Below are 23,849 nucleotides of genomic sequence, written 5' to 3' on the forward strand. Positions count from 1 at the left end.
ATAAGAATCAGTTTAAAATAATCAATACAGCAATACAAATTTATTAGAAAGTTTGAGAATATACAGATGAACAAAGAAGGCTAATGTAGTCATCCAACCCGAAATTTGAATGAAACAGAGAAGAATAGGATAGAAATAAACGTTTATATGGTAAAATTATTCTGAACTAAAAATAATCAAGTAATATTATTTGAACTAAATTATTTTTTAGCTCTCATTTTATAATTAGAACTGCAACCGTTTCAGATAATATAAATTGTAAATTTAATGAGCCTTGCAAAACAGCTGATTCCGTTCGATAGCTGAGCTGAACAAGTTCCGAATGTTCAACGACGCCATTGTTAGTCTAGTTGTTTAGCGTTACTTATTGTGATGGCGGATAACCGTAAGTAGATTGTTGTATTATTGGTGTAGATTATTAGTCCCTAGTAACTGTTATTTATTGCTTTACGTTATAATTGATAATTTTATACAACTTAATTTGTTTTGTTCATCTGTTGTACTAATTGTTTTCTACCGGTACTCTAATGAAGCGTGCACTTGTAACTTAACCTCATTGATTTTAATATTTAGAGTACGGAAATTACGGCGGCTATGGAAGCTACAGTTATTCTCAAGGAGGTTCGTCTGTAGCAACCAATTATCCTCCTCCTCCAACTTATGATCAAACAACATACAGTCAGCCACCACCTAATCAGTGGCAGCAGCCAAGCTATTCTGAACAAAACCCACCGCCACCCTACCAACCACCTCAACCTACAGGTAATATTCATTTTCTTAATTTATTACTCATAATTTATTATTCAAACTTAATATTTATGAAACTGCTAAGCATTATTATTCTATTAATGTGTAAGGAATTACAATGGCATTTATTCATAGTTGCTGTTAAAGAAACTCTAGAGGCATTTGTTCATAAGAAATATTATTTTCTTATTCTTAAATTAATTATAATCTTGAAATGATTTGTAGACTTAATTATAAGTATTAAATATTCCTAAACAAAAATAATGTAAGGCTTAGTGTAAAGAACATATTGAAATATAAACTAGGCGCATATTAGTTGGAAGGTATTGAATTCTGTCGCTGGTTTTCCCTCCTTTCATGTTTTTAATGCAGGTATTGGGTGAAATAATGCATGGAGTTCCTTCTGTGCTACAATCAAACTCCTATTCTTAATTTATTCAAGTAACATACAAAGTTAATGTATTTAATAACTAATCACATGGGAAGAGGTATCATGGATTTGCTACTGAAAGTAATGTAAAATATCAACAGAAAATTGATGAGTGACTATGGGTTTTTAAATCTGTTTATTAGAAAAGTTTGAATGCTATTAATAATTGCTACATTGGCAGTTCCATTTGAAATGACCACTTCGCTCATACCAACTAACTGATTGGACTGTAACCATACACTACCTTCCATTCATATTTTTATAGTTTAACTTGCAGATATTAAGAAAGAAAGTGTGGTTTGTGTAGTTACGTTGTCCTTTCTCCCCACTTTATTCAGGCTCAAATCTTAAAACAATCCATTCATTTAAAAATGTATTGGGTTTTTTCTGTAGATCAACAATAATAATACCGAAGGCCTAACGAACGTGAAGGTTTGATGCCGATACCACTAATCAATCTCTACATACATCCTTCCAGTGATGTCCTTCCAAACCCTATTCTACTTGATCAGTTTTAACGCAATCCTCCCGTCTACCCTTTAGAAGTTTACCCATCGGTTCAGTGTTTATTAACATTTAAGGGATCTGCTAGTTAATAACACGCTACAATCGTACACGCCCATCTTATATGCATCAATACTATAACTTGAATTATATTTACTGGGTGTAGGCCCCTTAATTCAGTGTTGTGTAATCTTTTAAATTTTCCTGAAATTCATCATTTTTTGGTCCAAATATTTTCTGCAATATTGTATTTTTGAAAATCCTAAGATGCTGTTCATCCCTTTGTGTAAGGGGCCACGTCTCGCATCCGTAAAGAACAGTAGGAAGGATAATAGTTTTGTAAATTCTAATTTTAAAGTTTTCCGGTAGAAGGCGCGAGCTAAGCAGTTAGGAAATTTAAGAACAAGAAGCATTTCCCGCCTTTAACCTAGCTTTTATTTCTTCATTAATTTCTTTTTTTCTAGTTTCCGTAGAATATAAATACTTAAACTTATTTACCTGTTCAAACGTATTTCCTCCTATGTCTATATCACCGAAATTGCTTGCTTTTTTACTGCTAACTAAATATTTTGTTTTATCTGTATTTATTTTAAGACCTAGTTTCTTACTGGAGTTTATTAACGTGCTTGTATTTAGTTCTACAGTTTCTTTGTCCTCACCTAATAATACCAAATCATCAGCATACCCAAGTACTGGTATTTTATCACCCAAAGTTAAACTCTTTTCGGTATTCATCACACTTTTAATGACATATTCTAGTGCTAGATTAAATAAGATAGGTGATAAAGAATCACCTTGTTTTAAACCCAACCGGACCTGAAATTTCTCAGAATAATGATAACTGATTCGTACCTTATTAAATGTTTCGGTCATGCCCATCCGTTCAAGATTTACTAACTTCTTTGGTATTGTCTGTTCAATCTGAATATTATACAGCTTCTGGCAGTCAATAGAATTGTAAGCCTTTTGGAAATCTATATAAAGCTGTTGAACTACCCATTGTATTCCAAATTTTTCTGCAAGATTTACCCTGTAATGAAAAAAATTTATCAATAGTTGAATGATTTTGTCAAAAACCACATTGATAGTCCTTTATAATTTCTTCAGCATATTCCATGATTTGACTAGTTAAGAATAGCGTAAATATTTTATAACACACAGGAAGGAGTGAGATTCCTCGATAGTTATTACATTCTGACGTCGATCCCATTTTGTGAACAGGAATAAGTAAAGACTCCTGCAATTTCTCAGGCATCTTCTCATTTTCCCAAATCTTTTTAACCAAAAGGTCTATTTTAGAAACTTCAATTTCACCACATACCTTGATAAGTTAACTAGGGATATTGTCAGTTTTTGCTGCTTAAAAAGATTTTAATATTGCAATGGTCATTTTGACTTCCTCCTGACTTGGTTCTTTTATCCACGGTTTACCACAGCACTCTGGTATTCAGTCAGAGGAAATTGACGATTATTTCCGTAATTAGAATACTGTCAAAGTCTTTCTAAAACGTATCTAATTTATCTACCAGATTAACTAATATATTATTTTTTCTCTTATTTCCGTCACTACATAGCGGAATTTTCAGGATCGGTTAATACCTTTATACATTTCTCTGATGTTATTTTCTATTTTGTTATTTTATATCTCTAGTAGTTCATTTTTATGGTATTCTCATTTTTTATTTCTGAGAAATTTAGACATCTCATTCTTTAAGGCTCGGAAGTAACATTGTTTTAGGTAGGATTATTGCGAGTTTTTATCTTAGCAGCTTTTCTTTGTTTGCACATTTTAAGACACTCTTCTTTGAACTAGGATTTATTCTTATTAATTTCTCTTTTTCCCAGACACAAATTACTGACCTCTTTAATATAATCTCTGATTGCTACCTTTAACTTCTCAATGTCTTTGTAACCTTCATCTAAAGGTTCTAAGACTTCAAATCTATGTTTTATTTCAAGTGCGAATTTATATAGAATTTAAGAGATTTTTAATTTCTCCAGATCAAAATTTTCGGGACAGAAACCGTTTTCATTTCTCTTTTTTATACTAAGTTTTTGTCGAATTTTCATGATTTCTAGTTTGTGATCTGAACCACATTCTGCCCCTCAATTGGATCTCACGTTAATTATACTATTTTGCCATCTATGTTGTACTATGACATGATCTATTTGATTACACCTTGGCGAATCTGGTGATTTCCAAATGTATTTGTAAATATCCTTACATTTAATGTAGTATTTTGATTATTAGGTTTTTAGATATGGCAAGGCTTATTAGTTGAATTCCATTATCCTTACTATATTCATACAAACTTTCTTTACTGATCGTTGGATAATATACTTCTCTTCCAATCTTAGTGTTTGCATCACCTAATATTATTTTCATACAGCATTGTGGTAATTTATCATAAACTTCTTCCAATTTATCATAGAATTCGCATTTAATCTCTTCATCACTGTTTTCGGTTGGAGAATAAATGTTTATCAGAGTGATTTTAAACCACCAGTTTTTTTATTTGAACCAATGTCCCAGAACTATTGCTACTAATATCCTATCATTAAAAAATTGGACATCCCTCTACACGGGAAGCAAACTCTTCCTATCTCCCCAGGCATTGTTGGTCAGTGAGTCCATTGGACTTGGACGCGAGAAACTTCCGAAGAATTTCCATCAACTATCCCACATCCGCCACCTGTGAGACGCTCCTCTATGCGGTAATGACCCCATGCAAGGTCTAGCCCAAATTTTACCTATTAAAATTATTGTAGTGAACGTTTGGACATGTTTATATTTGCTGTCAATCACGCTTAAAGGTCATGCCTTTCTTTAAGGTCTGCATTTCTCCTTCAAAAATTTCTGATTTTTTTTTAATGTTATAATTAATTGGCATAATATATCACACAAATTTATTGAGGTTATATTTGAATTTTAATGAAATGATATTTCTACCTAATCACTTGAATTAAACCACTTTGGGGTATTTAGAGGGCAGGATCAAGCACATTCATCTCATAAATCATATGGGGAACATTTTATATATCATATTAAATTGAAATTGAATAGTTATATAAGTATATAAGTATTCTATGAAAAGGCAAAAGTGTGAAAAGAATGAATTTAAAAAATCATACTTATATAATGTAGGGCATTGCCTTTAATAGTTGAAAATGTCACCATCCAATATCAACAGTGGATTGGGGATATTTTAATGATATCTTTTATGTTAAGGAGCCCTTGAAAAAAAAAAAAAAAATGGGATTTTTACAAAGTTTAGGACCTTATAAAATGATAATATACATGTGCCTGAAATGAAAATCCGCGTCTACCATCTTAAAGGTGCTTAAATAAAAACTGATGATCGGGTTAATATGATATATACCTTTGCGCGTATTTTATTTCAGTATTTTTTTTTTTTAGGAAGTTTTAATGTTGATCTAACTTTTTACAAAAAGGTAAACTTTCACTAGTATAGCTCATCTGCTGGATAAAGCTGGAAGTGACTGCCAACTGATTCTGTTAGGATTTTTATTTTGAAACTGTTTACCAACTCCTCCCACACCTGGCTTATACTAGTTTTAAGTATCATAAATCACAATGTTAACCATTTATTTGTTGAAGAATCATTTTCTTTAAAATTATGGAATATATCATATCTGTGATACTTTTTTAATCCAAATACATCTTATTTAATTTGAAGAACATTTTGCTGCTCTGGAAGAATAATAGTGTAATGGCAAAATGTTGTGAAATTGACTCTATTTATTATGTTGGCAGGCTCTAAAGTTTTTTTACTAGATTTGTTGTATTGATATAATTGTAATTATAAAATTCTTCCCATGGCGAATTTTCAAGTACAATTATATCAGGTTAGATACATCTTACAAATATATTTTTAGTTTTTGCGAGGTGGTTTTTCTTGACAATGTTAACCACCAGATAACGTTGGTTATGGACACATTGTCATTTATAGCACTTGCTCTGTGATCAGAATTTTTCTAATCATTTAGGTTATAATTAAGAAATGACCAAGAAAGTGTGATATCCACAGAGTTTATGAACAATACTACTCAATACTCAGACTACCGAAGTGTGACAGCTCTATGGCATTCACTGTGAGAGAATCCTTTCTAAGTATAGGCCAATTGCACAGGAAGTGTATTGGTTTTGTCATTTCAAGGTGACCCCTAATGCTGACAGATATAGGTGTGAGGGGTAAGTACTGTTTGGGTCAGAATGGGCAAATTCTTAAATATTAATTGTGCCCCCTTGCTAGGAGTCGCAAATGCGTCAGAGAGTCTAAAACACCAGCCTGTGTGATGGGAAATGCCCCAATAACTCCCTCCTCATAACTCGTGGACTCTTCTGGGTCTAAGTGGATATGATAAAGCTCTATAGAAAAAAGTACTTCATGAAAAAAAAAAAGTGCTTTAATGAGTTTTATTGTAGTGTTCACACCGACAGATCCGTGAGTTACGCAGATATTGTGTTTTCTGACACAAGAGGTACTGGCCTTAGATTTGACAGTGATATTTGAAAGTAATGAACCTCAATCAGGTGGGTGGAGTGGAAAGGGAAAAGGACATTTACGAAAAATCTATCCCTTTTCTTAAAAAAAAAAAATTCCGCTAGACCTTAGGAGAGAGTGAGTTCATCATGAGAGGCCTGTGGGTTAGATTTAGCAGAACAGTCGTAAATAGGAAAACGAGCTTCTATAGAGACTTAGATGTTGGTATGAGAGTGAAATAGAGTGAATATCGTAGATAGAGAACAAAAAACAGGGAAAGAATGAATAAGGAAAATGTAATATAACTTTGTTTGAGGAGGGGAAAAATATATATATATTAAATAAAATAAAATTTTAAATATATTGTATTTAGGTTATAGTTAGTTATTGTTTGAAAATAGAAAAAAAAAAATGCATCTGTGATTATATGTTAATGATTATATATATCCAGTCATGGTTTGATGTGTTGCTATAGCACTAGTCAAGTTGGATTGAGAGCCAAAAGTGGTGGTTTGGGTCTAAACTATTGTTTAAAATTCTTATAATTATTGGTAATTTAATTAATCAAGTTTTTTTGTTAAACCAATAAATTTGTTTGGAATACATTTAACCTTATTTAATAGGTTTCATTAAGATAAGAGATACTTTTATATTCGTATTGATTATTTATTTAGTTTTGGTTATTAGATGAATTTTCGTGTAATAAGTGACAGTTAATTTTTGTCTAGGAGCTGCTCCTGCTCCGAATTATAGTCAACCACCACCTGCGGCTCCACCAACAAATTACGGTTCTCAACCACCCCCCTCATATGATAATAATATGAGTGGAGGTGGTGGTGGATATGGTCAAGGAGGTGGAGGCGGATATGGAGGTGGTTATGGTGGTGGAGGAGGAGGAGGGTATCAAGCCTCTCAGGGAGGTTACCAGGGTCAACCACCGCCTCGTCCTCAAGGTAAGTTCTACTAATTTTTTTAATAGTATAACTTGTAGTTTTTAAAAAATATTTATTGTATGAATAACAGTATCTATAGTATAACAGTCTGTAATCGTAGCAAAATTAACCTAAATATAATTGGGTCAATATAACAAATACGTAACCATAGTTTAGTTTTTTTTAGATAACTAGATATTTAAACATGCATAATGAGTAGAATTTATATTTTGCCTGATGATGACTAAGAAAAGTTAAGGAACCCACTGGTCTACTATAGTTTCTTTAATGGAGCAATGTTAGTGAAGACAGCAAACAATTATTGTATTGGTTTTAATAAAGATCATAATTAACAGAAAACTTTCCCTTATAATTAATATTTTATCAAAATATCCCAAAATTATGACAATGACGATATATTTAGGTTACAATTTTTCCTCAATATAACAATTAAAAATAACTGAAAACATATAAACTGATACAGAGGGTGAAATTGGTTCAAAGTTCAGGTCAGTTAGGCAACAATAAGTGCAAAACTTGCTGTCATGGTTTTTAAAATGCTACTTTCCTGATATATAAAATGTATGTATGTATGTATATGAGATATCGACATTTTTAACCAACATCAATATCTGTATTTCTATTTCCATTTCCCATTTCTGTTGAAGGCATCTGAGACATGTTATACTTAGCTACAAATCTATAGCTCTCATACTGTATCATACATCTATCATGACACGCATTTGCATTGTGTTGCCAATGTGCATTCATTGAGATGTGTTTTTAAAAAAAATATTCATCTAGTTTTATAGTAACTTCGGTCCTGTATTTTCGGAATAGGAATAATGGTGAATTTTTCTTTGGTAAGGCAGTGACAAAGAACTTAATGCTTTAGTCATGATTAAATTTATTACCTTTTATTTATGTTATTTTTTAGTTTTTTCTGTTGTTAAATCTTGGTACCCTATAGCTTATTCATGTTTAGAACTGTGTGTTTTAAACCGATAGTGCTATAGGAACATTAATAAAGAGCAAGTTAGCCCAGAATTGGCTATCGATTGTGGGTGATCAGCTCATTGACATTTATTCATGTGAAAATATTTAAAGTTGGCCCGTAACAGACAGATTAGCTGCTCAAGTCAATTTTAAATCCAACTTCTTTTATTAATTTTAACAAAGTTTCAGATGTAATTTATAAGTTTCAGGGAAATGCTTTAAACTTAAGCATTTCAGTTATAACTAAAACCACTTTTTTGCAGTTAATGTGAATCAGACTATTTTTATTTTTTCCAGGTGGAGGTAACTATGGCGGAGGTGGACGAGATGGGGGTTATGGAGGTGGTGGTGGTGGCGGCGGCGGCAGAGATAGCTATGGGTAGGTCAACTTCTTTAAATTACTCTTTGGTTCTTCCTTAAATTAATTCTTTTTATGTGTTTACTAAAGGAATATCTTAAAATCCTTTCTTTTGCAAAATGATGAATTTAATAAATAATAATTATCTGATTCCAAATAAATGTTTACTTGCATATTTTAACTTCAATCCAATCCTCCCTATACACCCTCTTTTATCTTACAGGAAAAGTATAGAAATATAACTTATTTATGTAATTTTTTATTTTATTTTCCCAAGTATTTAACAATGATATAAGTTTTGCCATTAAATTTTACTTTTGTTGCTAATAAATTTACTTTGTTTTTCGGGCAATATTTGATCGCAGTTAGAGAATTTTCTTTTTAAATGTATCTTAATCATTAATAAATTTTATGAAAATACTTTTATGATTGCAGTTAAAGAATTTTCTTTTTAAATGTATCTTAATCATTAATAAATTTTATGAAAATGCTTTAGGATTACTCTAGGTGGATAACAATGCCTTAGTTTTCCCTTTTTTGTTAGTTTATACCTCAAATGAAATATTTTATAATATGTGGTAAAAGTAATAAGATTGTCTACTTGGATATCCTGTAATTTAGTTTTATCTGAAATTTTTGTTATACAAAATCTGGAACTTCCTATGATCCTTGAAACTTCAGTATTTTAATGCTTAACCAGCAAAAAAATGAACTTGATTGTTTCGGTTGTATTCTTTCCCAAAACAAGTAAATATTTTAAATCCAATTTTATGCTTCCAGTTTTAAATTTATTGGAACTTGAGTTTTCCATGCATTCACTGAAAAAAAGAGTAAGACGTGTTACATTTTGGTAGTCATTCTACATATTTTGCAAAAAAAATGGTTTCTGTAGTATTCTGGAGGTGATAATGTATTTATTGTATAAATTAATCAATTTATTTTTTATGACAGAATTCTATTTTCTCATGTACCTACCATAAATAAAATTCAGCCTCATAATCTCCAATTGTTTGTTTGAATTAATGCTGCCTCCAGTACTCTCACCTGCTTTAAAGTTATTCCAATCTTAAAAGTATTTATGTTGGATGAACAATTAATGTAAAGAAAGTAATTCTTTACTGGCAAAGAAAATTTCCAATCTTGTAACTAAGTAAATTCTTGCATGCAATATGCAAACATTTTGTCTCTCAGGTCCTGGGATGTTTTTTAAGAATGTCTTAAGATGTACCTATTGAAAATTTAAAAAAAATAGTCTAATCAAATTTATGAAATAATAAGTGTTAAATAGATTATCAGAATCAAGGACCAGGGAATTTTTCCTTAAGGTGATTCATTGTAATTTCATTCTTATATCCAGTTGTTCAACCATTTGTTGGACTATCAGTAAAACTCACTTTTTTCTCAGTGTCCTTCTGGCTTTGTATACTTATTCACTTCTGCTAAATATAAGAAGATTAAGAGGAGATAGATTTTCTCAATCTGTAAAATGTTTGATTTCTCGACAGGAACATTTTTTAATAGAGGAATTCCATAGTTACAAAGTATATAACACTCGAATATAATTGCATTTTTTATGGACTAGATAAGAACAAATATGCTATTGTTATCTTACTAAACCATATTCACTCTTTTTTTTACACCATCTTGGTATTTTAAAAAATTCCATACCACACAAAAAATTATTTTGAAATGATATTTCTGTATTTTTTTCCCCTAACATATATTAATGAATTATTAGAGGATTCATCTTTAAATTCAGTGTTCAGTTTGGCCCAAATTAATTAAAATTGATTCATCAAATGTATACAATAAACAATTTTAATATAATATGGTACAAGATTTTATCACCATGTAAAATGATGGTGTGAGTACTGGATTGTTATGAAGTCCTAATATTGCATATTAAAAATCATCAAATGAACTATTAGAGAGTGAGGCATATTTTTCTTTTATAGGAATAAGTTATATTTATTTAATAAACAACCTGATTTAAGGGTTTAATATTGTTTTATGTCTATAAACATAGTGAATAAGGATAATTGTGAAAACAATGCAGTACAGGTCTGGTTAGAATGTGGGATTAAAGGTATTTTGATCATTAAAGGCTTAGTAATCTTAAGGCAATAAATAAAAAGAATTTGAAATGAACAGATAAAACTTAAATATATATATTGTTAGATATTTAACAGTATATTTTCCTTATAATTTATTATTATTTTTTTGTACTGAGAGATTTAATGTTTTGGTTTAAACTTCCCAAAAGTATTATTTTGAAGAAAACTGCTTATTATTGCAATGTTTTTTTATACATTTTGGTGGGGTTATTAGCTTTACAATTGTGAAACTAAAAGGGAAGGTATACATTTCAAGTTTGCCTAACCCTGTAATGAAATTACTGTTTAGGATGTGTAACTGTTGTCGATTAATTAAATCTAATTAGAGTATTAAGATGACATATAACACACAGCATTAGCAGACAAAAAGTTATATTTTAATTTTCATACTACTTGCATTATTTATATGTGTGACGTTAAAATCAAATTATATTTATTCTGTCACACTTCAAGGTCTTATGTTGGCACTGCCAAAATTTTTCAGCAATTGTCACAATCCTTCCACCTAAATCTTTTTCTACTTCTCCAATAAAGCACAATTTGCTAACAATCATAAGTGAAGATTACAGAACTAGATTAAAAAAATTCATTTGATCAGGAATTGGTAAAATGTTTAAACTTAATAAATGCTCTTTACCAAAATGCTGGTTTTGGCTTTTACATGGTGTTTACATGTGGGTAATCATAAAATATTGTGTAAGCATTGCTTTTAGTCTGTATCATCGATAGATGTTCAAATTGTTGGTATTAAAAAAAGAAATCCATATTCTACACCTTTTTAAATGAGGTTATCATATTTAATTAGTTATGTAATTGTATAAATTGATGAAAAAAACTGGAGTAAGTGGAGTGTCGGCCAATGAAATAACACCCATGTTAATAAAATTTTGCGTTGGACTTCTAATTATTTGTTATCTTGATAACTTGAACATCTCAAAAATTCTTATTTTACTCTCAGATCCTTGGCAATACAGATTATCAGGATTCTACTGTAAATAGGAGGGCTTGGTTTAAAACAATAGCTGAAGTTGTGAAGTAGATTTTTATTGGTGATTTAAAATTTTTTTGAAATTAAACTTCTCTTACATGATTAAATGTTAATACCTTATTACAATACTAGATAGCAACTAATAAATTAGGGCAGTTCAATAAAATATAAATAATAAACAACATGTGTCGTGTTGGTTATAACAATATTTAATGTATATTTTTTAAATGTCTTAAAGATTTAGATAAAGGACACATGTTTACATATATGTTTTATTTCAATAAGATTATAAATGTATTATTAAGAATCATCAAGAAAAATATGCCTTCTTGATAAAAATGAGTTGAGTGTAATTACAAAATCAGTCCTAGACACCTAACCTAGCACACTTTTTTATATATATATCATCACGGATTGTTTATTAATATAGTTTTGTCTTAAAGTTTAGTTATAGTTTGTGTTAAGTATAGTTTCCATGCATTGCTAATGTTTAACCATTTTTGTAATTGTATAAGCTTAGGAAAAATACGTAACATTACAAGTGGTATACAATATCAACCTGTTTTGATTCCCTCGATCATACATGGAAAAATAGGTATCATAGTTACATATTTTATGTTATTTTTCTATGACTATTATTTTGATAAAATTATTTGTTTATAAGTATTTCTAATTAATGTTCACTTATTACTATTTGCAAGCATTGCGATCTTTTTTTCTCATTTTGCATAGTAGTAAAAAACATGCTAGTAATGTTATAAAATTAAGTTTTCAAAATAAAATATAATTTTGCTTAGGACAAAATTTGGCCTGAACATTATTTGTTGCAATCTGCAAATAGTAATTATACTTGTATGTTAATGGTTTTTGTTAATTTTATTTCATTATTTAAATTTGATTTATAATATTATTCGCTGGTTGAAGTGTTTTAACAGGTATTATGAATGTTATGACAGGACTCTTAACGAAATGGTTTTTGAAAAAAAAAAAAAAAAAAAAAAAAGTAGTAAAAAATACTGAAAATGGAATTAATGGTAGTAAGGGATTTACTATTTATTCATTTAATTATTCTTTTCTTTTTTTTTATCAGTGGTTTATTTTGCTATTTAATTAGATTTTTTTATTGTAAGAAATATTTTTTAACATCTGCCATAATTGAGTAATAGTCCTTAGTGTACACAGGTTTTATCCAAAATTATAGAAACAATAAAAATATTGACTATGTTGGTGTCCTCAGCTCTGCAAATCAAGTTCATGGTATTGTAATTTACATTACTAAAAAGTTTTCTACTGGTATTTTATATTTGCTAAAACTTTGCCAACATTTAGTATTAAATGGAATATTTGTTCTTTGTTTTCTTTGTGGTTCAATACTTTTTTGTTACTTGAAATTGATTTATTTTAGTTTTTCATATTTCTTAGAGTTAATTTATCTTTGCCAGTATAAAGTAATGAAATATTTGTGTACATTAATCTGACACAGTTCCTAATTTTTCATTGTAAATGTGTGATGTAGTTTCTTATAATTTCTATTGATAACTCGTTAAAACTTATAAATAGTGATTTCAATTTGTATTTACTTTTTTCCCTTCCAAAATGTTAGCATATTAGGGGTCTATTAAAGAGGTTTAGAATAGTTGCAATCATCAGTCTTTAAAGGTGTATTTCAGAATTACTTTCTATAAACGGGCTAAATAAATTCTAAGCCTTCTTATATTTTGCTGTGGTTCCTATTTAATTATTGTTTGTCAGCTAAATTTATTTAGTTTAAATTAGTTTAGTTTTGATACTGATACTTATTATTTTGATGATTGTTGAACTCAACTTGCATTTGACATCTCAATTACTTAAAAACACATTTGTTATTTTGCAATTAACATTAGAACTAAACTAAACTGCATATTTATAGCTAATACTTCCAGTTTGTCATTAACTTACTCAATATCTTGCTTAGACGATAAGCCTAAAAAGAAAAAAAAGTACAAATTTAAACATTAAATGTACATCTATTGTTCTATATGACCAAGTGCTTTAACTAAAATAATAATTTTCAATATGTAAAAACCTCATTAAAAAAAATATCAGTGAAGTATTTTTTATATTTTATTAAAATTTTAAATTACATAAATTCAAAACTATTACTGGAGAAAAATATAGTTACAATATTATTTACAATAGACCATTTGATGATATATCTCCTGGTATTATCAGTATTACTAGTATAAGCCAGAGCATCGTGTGGGTCTAATGGTTCTTAGAGCCAATCCCTACTTAAAATTTGCCACTGCATTCTAATCTGAGTGAGAGTGTGTGTGTAGATCAGTAAAGAAAGAAATATTAATTACCCCAGATGGGAATTTAACCCATACCATTTCAAACTGGACACTGGACTATGTGCTTAGCCATTAAGGGCTCAATTTTGATCTAGATTTTATTGTTAAAGCAGATTTGCTTTAATAATTTTTATGTGTAGTTACTATTACAATTAAAAGATGCATAGTGAGAAGGTATTAAATATAATTTATAGAAATGATAGTAAATATTACTTTTAATTGATTTATAATTAGATGACTGTGTTAAACATGCTACTAACCTTAGGGTTACCAGTAGTTTCCTGTGCTACTGACTCTAGGCCACTGGTTTCCCATGCCACTTTCAAGGATTTTGCGAAAAATATTTTAGGAATAGGTCATTCCACACCAACTCAACACAATTTTTAACCTTATCATCTCAAATATTCTTCAGCTTTACGAAGGTTTTGTGTAGTATCCTAGCCTTTTAAGCTTACACTGAAAAAACAGTCTGATCCTCTATTTGTATCAAATACTACTGTAGAGGTTCTGCCATATACCTAATTCTATCAAAAGGGTTCTGCCATTTTCCTATTAGAACCAAAGGGGTTCTTCCTCCCAAAAAAGGTTGGGAACTATTGCTTTAGGCATTTTGGTCAAAACGAGTGGTTTTTTAAGTTTACTGTTAAACATCTATATGTTCAAGTATTCTTACCTACTGAATTAAGTTTAATAAGGCTTATTTTTATTTTAATATTTTTTATTTGATTGAACTAGTAATTTATTTCTTATACTACAAAGTTCTAAATTAAACAGCCCTCTTCTGTGTCCATGTATATCTAATCATAAATATATCTTAATGTCACTTCAACTTGAACTTTTATCTCATCTAATATTTTTGTACAACCTTTTAACACCATAGTCTAGTCAGATTTTATAAGGAAATAAAAAAAAAAATATGATAGATTTTATTAAATATATACGCTTAACTCACTCTCATTGGCAAACTCGTTTTACAATATTAGGCGCCTAAGGTTTCTTAATTAAATGACTAATCTGTTAACATCACTACTGTGTACGTGTATTATATTTGTTGCACCAGAATAGGGTGGAGGGAGGGGGACTATTTACTATTTCAGTTTCTGTTTTATATTAAATTAAAATAAAAATATAAATTTGATAATACCTTTTGAAAAAAACAAAACATTTTTTTAGACATACTCTAAGAAGATATGATAATAAAACCCAGTTGTCTTGGATTTCGGAATATGGGTGGTATATCTTGATACATCTTTTAAATTTTAATTATAATAGTGACTATCAACATGTTTAGGATTTTCTTGATATGGTCATCTTATTATTACTAACTTTTCTATTCCTGATTTTTCTTACTTTGCTCAAAAATTTGTCATTTTTATGATTGCTTATAATGTTTGTGTTTACTTCTTAATTTTAATATTGGTTTTCCTTACATTACTCTCCGATTTGATTTGACTTCCACCTACTAATTCTTATTAGAAATTATTCTCTTTTCTCTTTTTAATTCACTTAAATCTCTTAAGATATTAGCTCTCTGGACTTTTTTTTTTTTATCGATTAAAGTTCTAATTATTCACATTGATGGAATCATTAGTAGGGTTCTAATTTTTACGAATTTGTTTGTGTTGATTTTTTTTTTTTACTTAAATTCTAAGTGCCTTAAATAAAATTTCTTTTGTTTTATAATAATTCAGTTTATTTACTAATTATGTTTGAATCATTTAGGACGGTCTGTTTTAAATCATTTATTTTAATTTTGAAAGTAATTTAAATTCAAACCTGTTCGAGAAAATATTTAAGGAAAATTTTGACGGACATGACTTAACTGAAAGAAGAAGAAGAGGGAGGAGACTTCCTAAGTTAATGGAGGAAATTGGATTTGAAACAACCGCACTTACATCATTTTTTTTTCTTTCTGTTTTAGCAGTGGGGGTCGAGGTGGTTATAACAAAGGTAAATGCACCAATAAAAATTGGTGCTATTATTTAAAAACTTTATTATGAATTTTAATGGTTCATGAATCACTTAAAATGAAATACATTTTGAAACTTTTATAAAGTTTGTTTTATTTTATTTTTATATAGTATGTATATATTCTGAAACAGTTTCAAAATGTATTTAAATGTTAATTGGAAGATATTTTTATTGAAGCTAATTGTCATGCAGTGATTATTTAGATTTTAATAAACTTGATAACTTACTTAATCTTTTTTTTATTTAGTTTAAAATTAAATAGAAGTTTTAGACCAAGCTTCATCCTCAGATTAATTCAGGGGTCTTCCGCAACACACATGAAAAAGTTGCTACTAACCTCTTAGTTGACTAAGCGGAGGCCAAATGTTGGTTTTCTTAAGTTATAGTATATAGCCATAAAAGTATTGATATTATATTTTTATTTATTGTTTCCTTTAATCATAATAAATATCTTCCAATTGGCATTCTCCTAATTTTTTAAAAAATCACTTTATTCAATTTATATATTTTCTTCTATAGTGGAAAGATTTTATTACACCAAGAGTTAAAGAAGGGTAATCTTAATTAAAGGTTTTATAACAAAAAAAATACTAACTGTTGTGTGAAGATGAACTGAACTGTAAGACATTGTGATTTGGATAAGAAAGTATAAGTAATAATTGATTTGGTGGTTAACAGTTATTATTAAAAGCAATATGATGAAGATGTGTGGTGTTATATAATTGGCTGAGTAAGGGTAAAACAATTAACAAAAAAGTATAAGCCAATTTTTTAATTTTTAATTGAAAAGTTTTTAAAATGGTAGTTATTATACAATACTGAGACAGAAATCTCATAATATTTATATCCTCACTTGAATAGTGTGTGTTCGGTCTTATTATCTGGTCATACAGTTACTTCTCTCTTACAGATATGTAATGGTGAATTAAGTGTGTTTATTGGGTATAACAGGTTTGGGTTGGCTATAAGTTAAGGGTATAAAAATTAAATTATCATTTAGATTTAGACTAATCAAGAGATGTATAATTGCATTGATATCCGTTGTACATAAGGTGTTTTTATAGCATGCTACATATTTCTCTGGCTCCGTGTTTTATTTTTTGTTAAATTATTTGGTGTGGTAAGAGTTTAATTGACTGAAAGAAAAATCATTTATTTTTGGTATAGTTTCTTGCTTTTGCAACTGGTTAATTAATTAATAGACAAGTTATTGCCCGGTGTAATTGAATAAGAGCGTATATTGATTAATGCCTCAAGGTTTTCAATTACAAACACGATATGTTATCGAGTCATCTATGGCTTTGGTGTCTTGGTCTGGTTAACACAATTTAAATATGATGAGATGAATCATTTACTTCTTCGATATATGATAGTATTTAAAACTCACGGTGGAAAGAAATCTGTCTACTGATTGTACTTAGTGTTTTATTTGTTTTTATTTGTTTACTTGTTTATTATTAGTGTTAATCATGCTGTGTTGGTGTTTTTTATATGTTAGTAGTATATGGGCTCATTTGGTTGCAGTTTTGTATGATAGAAATATACAGAAAAACTCTTGAGTTGTTTTGTCGTGTTACTTGTGAATTACTTTTTGACTTTAGTTAAAAGTATGATTTTTTTTTCTCTTTCAATTAGAGCAATGTTTTATCTAAACTAAATTATTTAAATTCTACTTTGTCAAAAAATTGCAATAAATGATCAAAACTGCTTGCCAAATTAGTTCACTGTAAGTGCGTTTGAAAGTGTACAGATTTTGTTGTTTGTAAATTGTTTGTTTGTATTCAAATTGGAATTTTGTCAGTTTAGCCATTTTAAAATAAAAAAAATAAAATAAGAATATTGATAAACTGTTAATAATTTATTGATATAACTGACAAAATATCTCAATTACCATTAGTTTATTTTTTTTGTCTGTTTGATTTCTTCATATTTGTTACTATTTGTTATTATACCATTTACTTTATGACATAGGTGGTGGAGGAGGTGGATACGGTGGGGGTGATTACGTTGTTCAAGAGGATACTGTTTTTGTGTCTGGTATGAACCCTGCTACTTCTGAAGTAGATATACAGCAACACTTTGGCTCTATTGGTGTTATAAAGGTTAGTTCTAATTTGATCTCATTAATTTATTCACTACTAGCACATTCTGTAATGCTTTGCTATTGTTGGATTTAAGGATGAATATAGATTGAATGGATGAACACAATTTAAAGTTTCATATTGTTTATTTAAAATGAAACATTTACATACATATTATTATTTCGATTAGGCAACAGATGCGATAAGAAATATAACAGAATTTTTTAATTATGTTTTATAAGCTTTATTGGTAATTTTTTTCATTTTACTACAAAACCCAAGGCTCTATAGATATCTAATAGCAATAAAGAGGGACAATGGGTCATGTGTGTATGTTGCAAAATGAAGATTCTTGAAAAAAAAAGTATGGATAAAACACAAAGATGTATTTTTGTATTTCATTGGATATATGGGGTCTGGTCAGTTATCATTACTGTTATTTTGTTTTCTTCAATTGTTACTTAATCGTGGTATTATATGATGTAACATGGTTTTTGTGATTTCAATTGGCATATGTTCAAACAAATCCTTCAATTTTCCTACAAACGGAATATGCAATGCATAATTCTCCATAATAAAATATAAAATCTTGGTTTAAGTCTTTCTTTTAACCTGGAATGTAGGCTTTTAGCTGTGTACTTACTATCATTACCCGTTTCCATGAAATAGTAATACAAAAAGTGTTTCTAGCCTCATTATTAATATTGGACCACTAAAGATCTAAAAAGGCAGTACATGATCTTTCAAATGAGCCTCCTAGAATGTTCAGGACATATATAACCTTCACATTATTATAAATAGTAAACAAATTTCTTATGTAGCCCGCCATAATTATAGATTTAAAAAAACTATTATTGAGAAGCTCAACATGTTTTATCTTCGCTAATCTGGTTTCAGTGACTTTTTTCCCCCGATTTAATTACCTATTCCAAAATGTCTGCAGTCACATTTATAATTGAATGAGTTTATTTTATTATACAAAAATATGAATAGCTTTTATGTGCTAGTGGTATTGAATTCAATGTGAGAATGATATTGAAACAATTTAGACAGGCTAACCTATCAACGTGCGGTAAAAGATTTTTTTAGGAGGGAAGCAAAGTTGATATCTATTTTTAGGACTCAAGAAAACTCATACATAAATTCAAATTTTAGAAAATTTGGAAAATGAAATTTTTGAGCAATACCAAATAAAACTTTTAAAAAGTTTTTCTTTATTTGAAACCAATATTTATATAACCCTTAAAACGACATTATGTGTAAACGGTGTAAGTGTAGATTAGAAGAGCAGACCTTGAGCTTTACAATGGTTGTAGTAACGTAAGATTTGGATAAAATGTATGAGGAGATATGAATAAAATAAAAGGATTTATGAACAATTAAACATTGGTATAAAAAAGTTCTAATAAATCAAGTTGAAAAATTTCTAATTTTAAATTTCTTTGAAGAAGAACAGTATTGAATGGTTTCAGATGACTCTAGAAACGAACATAATTTGGTTTTTCCTATTAAAAAAAAAAATTGATAACCTACTTTACTCAGTCCTATTACTTTTTGTAATTTTTTGTGAATATACATTTAATAATCAGTAATATTTTTTTCTTATTCTTAATGAGGAGGAAAATTAATAAGGATATACTAACTATGAAAAATTTCTCAAAAACAAAAAAAAATTACGTTAGGTACGTGCCAAAAATATTTAATTTTGTTGATAACTTTTTTTATACCAGAGAAATCAGGAATTTCAGTTGCTTTAAACATTCCTGCAGTGACACAGAACCTTTTGAAAACATTTGAACCATTTCCTTTTGAATGAATTTATTGTAAATCACAACATCCTCTTCTATGTAGAAGATGTTTTTGTAAGTTTCCCATAAAGAAAATTTTAAAATATAGTAAATTTCCATATTGTTCAAAAATTATTTAGGAAAAAAGTAAGTAGGGTTAACTTTGAAATGTGATTTAGTATTCCTAGATAGTATTAGTAGTATTCCTGTTAAAGAAAATTAAATAAGCCTGAGGTGAACAGGAAATGTTCCATATAATCTCCGTTTTCAAACATGGTGGCTATATGTCGTTATACTAACATGTTGGGTAGAACATGTGATCACTTAGACCAAATGATAACTTTAAGAGACTAGTTGCCTGAACTTCCCATCTATTTGATACCAATAATTGTAGTCCTTTTACTTCCCTGCAGTGACTACTGTTCTCCACTGAGAATTTAATATTATTGCTATCGTGTTTTAGAGGCTTGGGTGTTGGGTACACTGGACCAATAGATTTATATTTTTTATCAAGTTAATTGATTATTGTCCTATCGTTGAATTGCGATTCTCAACTTCTTTTATAAACTATTTGCCCAGAAATAAAATTAACATTAGCAAGCCTATACTCCCAAGTTTCATAAATCATTTACTAACATAATAAATAATGTTATATGCAATGTTTCTCATTTATTATTTTAATTGATTTTTTATCGTAATGTTTACTATTCCAGATTGACAAAAGGAGCGGGAAACCCAAAATTTGGATGTACAACGATAAGACGACTGGTTTGCCTAAGGGAGAAGCTACTGTGACTTATGATGATTCAAATGCTGCCAGATCTGCTATTGATTGGTTTGACAGTAAGTATTATTTTGGGAGATGAATTTATCTTAACTTTTTTATTTAATTAAAATTTTAATTGTTTTATTGTGAGTCTGGCCTGCTTAGTTTTTGTTCAGAGTAGTTTAGTGTACCTTCTTGCAGACCTTAAACTCTTTTAAAACCTTAAACTTCTTTTATTTGAATGTGTTTATTTTAGCAGTACGTAAATACCTTTAGCTAGCATGTTTAAATTTTGAATTCGCTCAAAAACCTTGAAAACTCACTTCCACATAATGTAAAGTTTGCTGTGAATCTAAATATGTTCGTATGCATAAAATGTCAGGTCCAGATATAAGAAATGTTATGTGAAAATATTTGTTAGATAAATTTGAAAATTATTGCCAATCTGGATCCTTGGTTTTTAGGATGATGCTTTAAAACATATAAACACTTATTATAAAAAAATAAATATTTTTTTTATTTTACACGATTTCAAGAATATTGTGGTATTAATATTGTGTAACTAAAAATTAAAAATACTACACTTATTTTTCATGATATACTTTGAAGCAGTCTGGTTGCTAGGTTACTTTTTGTCTAAGGTAACTTTTCCTCAAGACATTCTATTTTTTTCTGTAGTTAACAGCACTTTTTTTGTAAGTGCTGTGTAACATATCCCTAACTCCAATTTTTCTATCCCTTTCCTTCCCCTGGAGATAGTAAAAATAATTTTTCAGTTTATTTCAATGGTATTAGTACATTTAATTTTTGTTAATTATAAGTGAAAACAAAGTATATATATTTTTTCTTTTATTTCAGACAAGGAATTTAATGGTGCTACCATTAAGGTGCAAATGGCAACAAAGAGGGACAACTATATGGGAGGACGTGGTGGTGGTAGAGGAGGAGGCGGAGGAGGAGGAAGGGGAGGTGGTGGTGGTGGAGGCGGCGGCGGCGGAGGTCCTGGAGGTGGCCGGGATGGTGGTGGCTTTGGAGAGCACAGAGGAGGAGGTGGACGTGGGGGCAGGGGAGGTCCCAGAGGTGGCGGCCCTGGTGGTCCTCCATCCGGTGGAGGAGGCAGTGGAAGGGATGGTGACTGGAAGTGTACCAATCCTGAATGTGGAAACACAAACTTCGCATGGAGGCAACAATGCAATAGATGTAATGCTGACAAACCACAAGGAGGTGGGGGTGGAGATGGCCCACCACCACCACCTGGTGGCGGAGGAGGAGGTAAAGATATTATTTAAGCCTTAAAAAGGGAAATAAATTTTATTCTGTTTGTAAGAAGTTCTTTAATAATGATATCCATAGTCTTTATACGTCAATTAAATTTTACATTGATGCCAGGTCGCAGAGGTGGTATGGATGGAGGAAGAGGGCGAGGTGGAAGAGGAGGTTTTGGAGGTGGTGGATTCGGACGTGGGGGAGGTGGAGGTGGTGGAATGGACAGAGGTCGAGGAAGAGGAGGTGGACCAATGAGAGGACAAGGGTAAGTTCTTTTGTTAAGAAAGATTTTAGGATATATCAACATGAATTTCTTAAATAAGTACTTTAACTAATTTTTAAAATCAGTTATAAGCGATAATTTTGTGTGTATTACAATATTTATTTGCTTTAATTTTGATTTTCTAAAAGGCTTGAAAATTTAAATTACCTCAAGCATAGCTCTTCTGTTATATATTCATATAGATATTATAAAATCTAATCTATACCAAGTACCTAATAATTGAAGATCTTAGTTTGAAAATTAATTTATTTCTTTATCTGAATCATCATTAATTTCATTACATTACTAACTGGTCAGGGTCTTTATTGAACCATAATATATTATTAGAAAAAAAAATAAGGAAACAAAACTATTCAACCTGAAACTACCAAAGTATCAGAAATAAGTTAAAATGTTCAATTTGATACTTATATAACTTATTATATAAAAGGGACACCACCTATAAGTTCTTAAACTTATAGGTGGTGTCCCTTTAAGTTAAAACTGCATTTTTATTTTCACTGTAGAAAATGCCACAAGAGAAATCTTTAAAAACAGAGATTTGTTCATGTGGAATGTAGTTTAAGACAGTGAATTAGGAGCATTATAATTAATTTAATACAATTAAATTTAATTAACAAATTTACAATATTTTTATTATAATTCATATATATATATATATATATATATATCATATTTTAGTTATAATTCTAATTTACATCTAAGTTAATTAACTTATTTGGAATATTCATAATGATAATGTTTTGACTGGCCAATTATTTTAATTATAATAGTGTTGGCAACACTATTATATGTGTGACTAACAAGATACTGAACAATTGTCTCTGTACAGCTAAGCAGATGTTATGGTTATATTTAATATGATTTATTATAACTTGTCACTTTTAAGTTATTGTTTGCTGTATTGTGAATTTATATATATTTTTTTTTGTAGGAGGGGTGGAAGAGATCGAAGTCGCCCATACTAATTTATTATATTCCTGAACACTTTTTCTTGAACTGTTTAGACTTATAGTATATATATGGGTCAAGCTCTGTTTCATAGGTTTATAAGAAACTAGAAAGGGAGTGATGTTACTGGGTTTATATCGAGTTTCAAGCACCTTTTAAAGCATGAGTGTTTTAAATTAATTAGTAATAAAATAAGAATTTTATGCCGAATATTTTATTTTATTATGTATTCAATACTTTAGACTGAATGGATTTTTTTCTTAAGTGTCAGACAAGTCCCAGTAGCTTTTAAATGTATATATCTGACTTAATTATTTAAAGGGAAATTGTTTTTCCTTTTGTATTGTTTTCTTTCATGTTATAATTTTTTAATTCCAATTTGACCTATACATTTTTTTTCTGTTCATTGTGTGTAAACTGTCTTACATTTATGAAAGAAAAAAACAAAACATGAAATAAAGAATTTTGTATTTATAATTGTATTTGTTTGGCTCATTAAATTAATCCAGTTACCTTCTAACATAAGTCAGAGTTCAAATTTTTTTTTTCATATCGTTGGCTCAACAGACCATGGAGTTTCTAGGCCTCACGCGATGTACTTAAGAAATACATCATGCGTTTCCTAACTTGGTTTTCATAGTGTGGGTCCGTCACTCCCACGCCTATTTTTGTGAGTGCCACCCATTGGCTGACAGACCTCACAAATGCCCGGGGAGAGATTGTAAGTGAGTATTGCATAATTTTTTGCTTAAAAAAATCCCAGGTAGGGCTGGGCTCAAACTCCGCAATCTGTGGGTTGGTAGACAGGTGCGTTACCACGCTGCTACCATCACCCCC

The 23,849-nt window shown here is 29.6% G+C and overlaps 1 protein-coding gene across 2 annotated transcripts; it reads left to right on the forward strand.

Annotated features, from left to right (window-relative positions):
• Positions 1–246: 246 nt before the first annotated feature.
• On the forward strand, positions 247–23,494 carry LOC106681501 (RNA-binding protein cabeza). Of its 2 annotated transcripts, XM_014421846.2 has the most exons (10): positions 247–385; positions 574–762; positions 6,915–7,139; positions 8,412–8,493; positions 15,829–15,857; positions 17,850–17,980; positions 20,460–20,589; positions 21,371–21,784; positions 21,902–22,043; positions 22,996–23,494. In XM_014421846.2, the coding sequence occupies exons 1-10, from the start codon at positions 373–375 to the stop codon at positions 23,027–23,029; spliced, it is 1,389 nt and encodes a 462-aa protein (XP_014277332.1). In that variant the 5' UTR covers positions 247–372; the 3' UTR covers positions 23,030–23,494. The 2 variants fall into 2 exon arrangements, with proteins under 2 accessions (XP_014277332.1, XP_014277333.1); XM_014421847.2 differs by lacking the exon at positions 6,915–7,139.
• Positions 23,495–23,849: the final 355 nt, after the last annotated feature.

The sequence above is a fragment of the Halyomorpha halys genome, unplaced genomic scaffold (assembly GCF_000696795.3).
Source record: "Halyomorpha halys isolate HHAL.00 unplaced genomic scaffold, Hhal_1.1 Scaffold343.1, whole genome shotgun sequence".
Taxonomy (NCBI): Eukaryota; Metazoa; Arthropoda; class Insecta; order Hemiptera; family Pentatomidae; genus Halyomorpha; species Halyomorpha halys.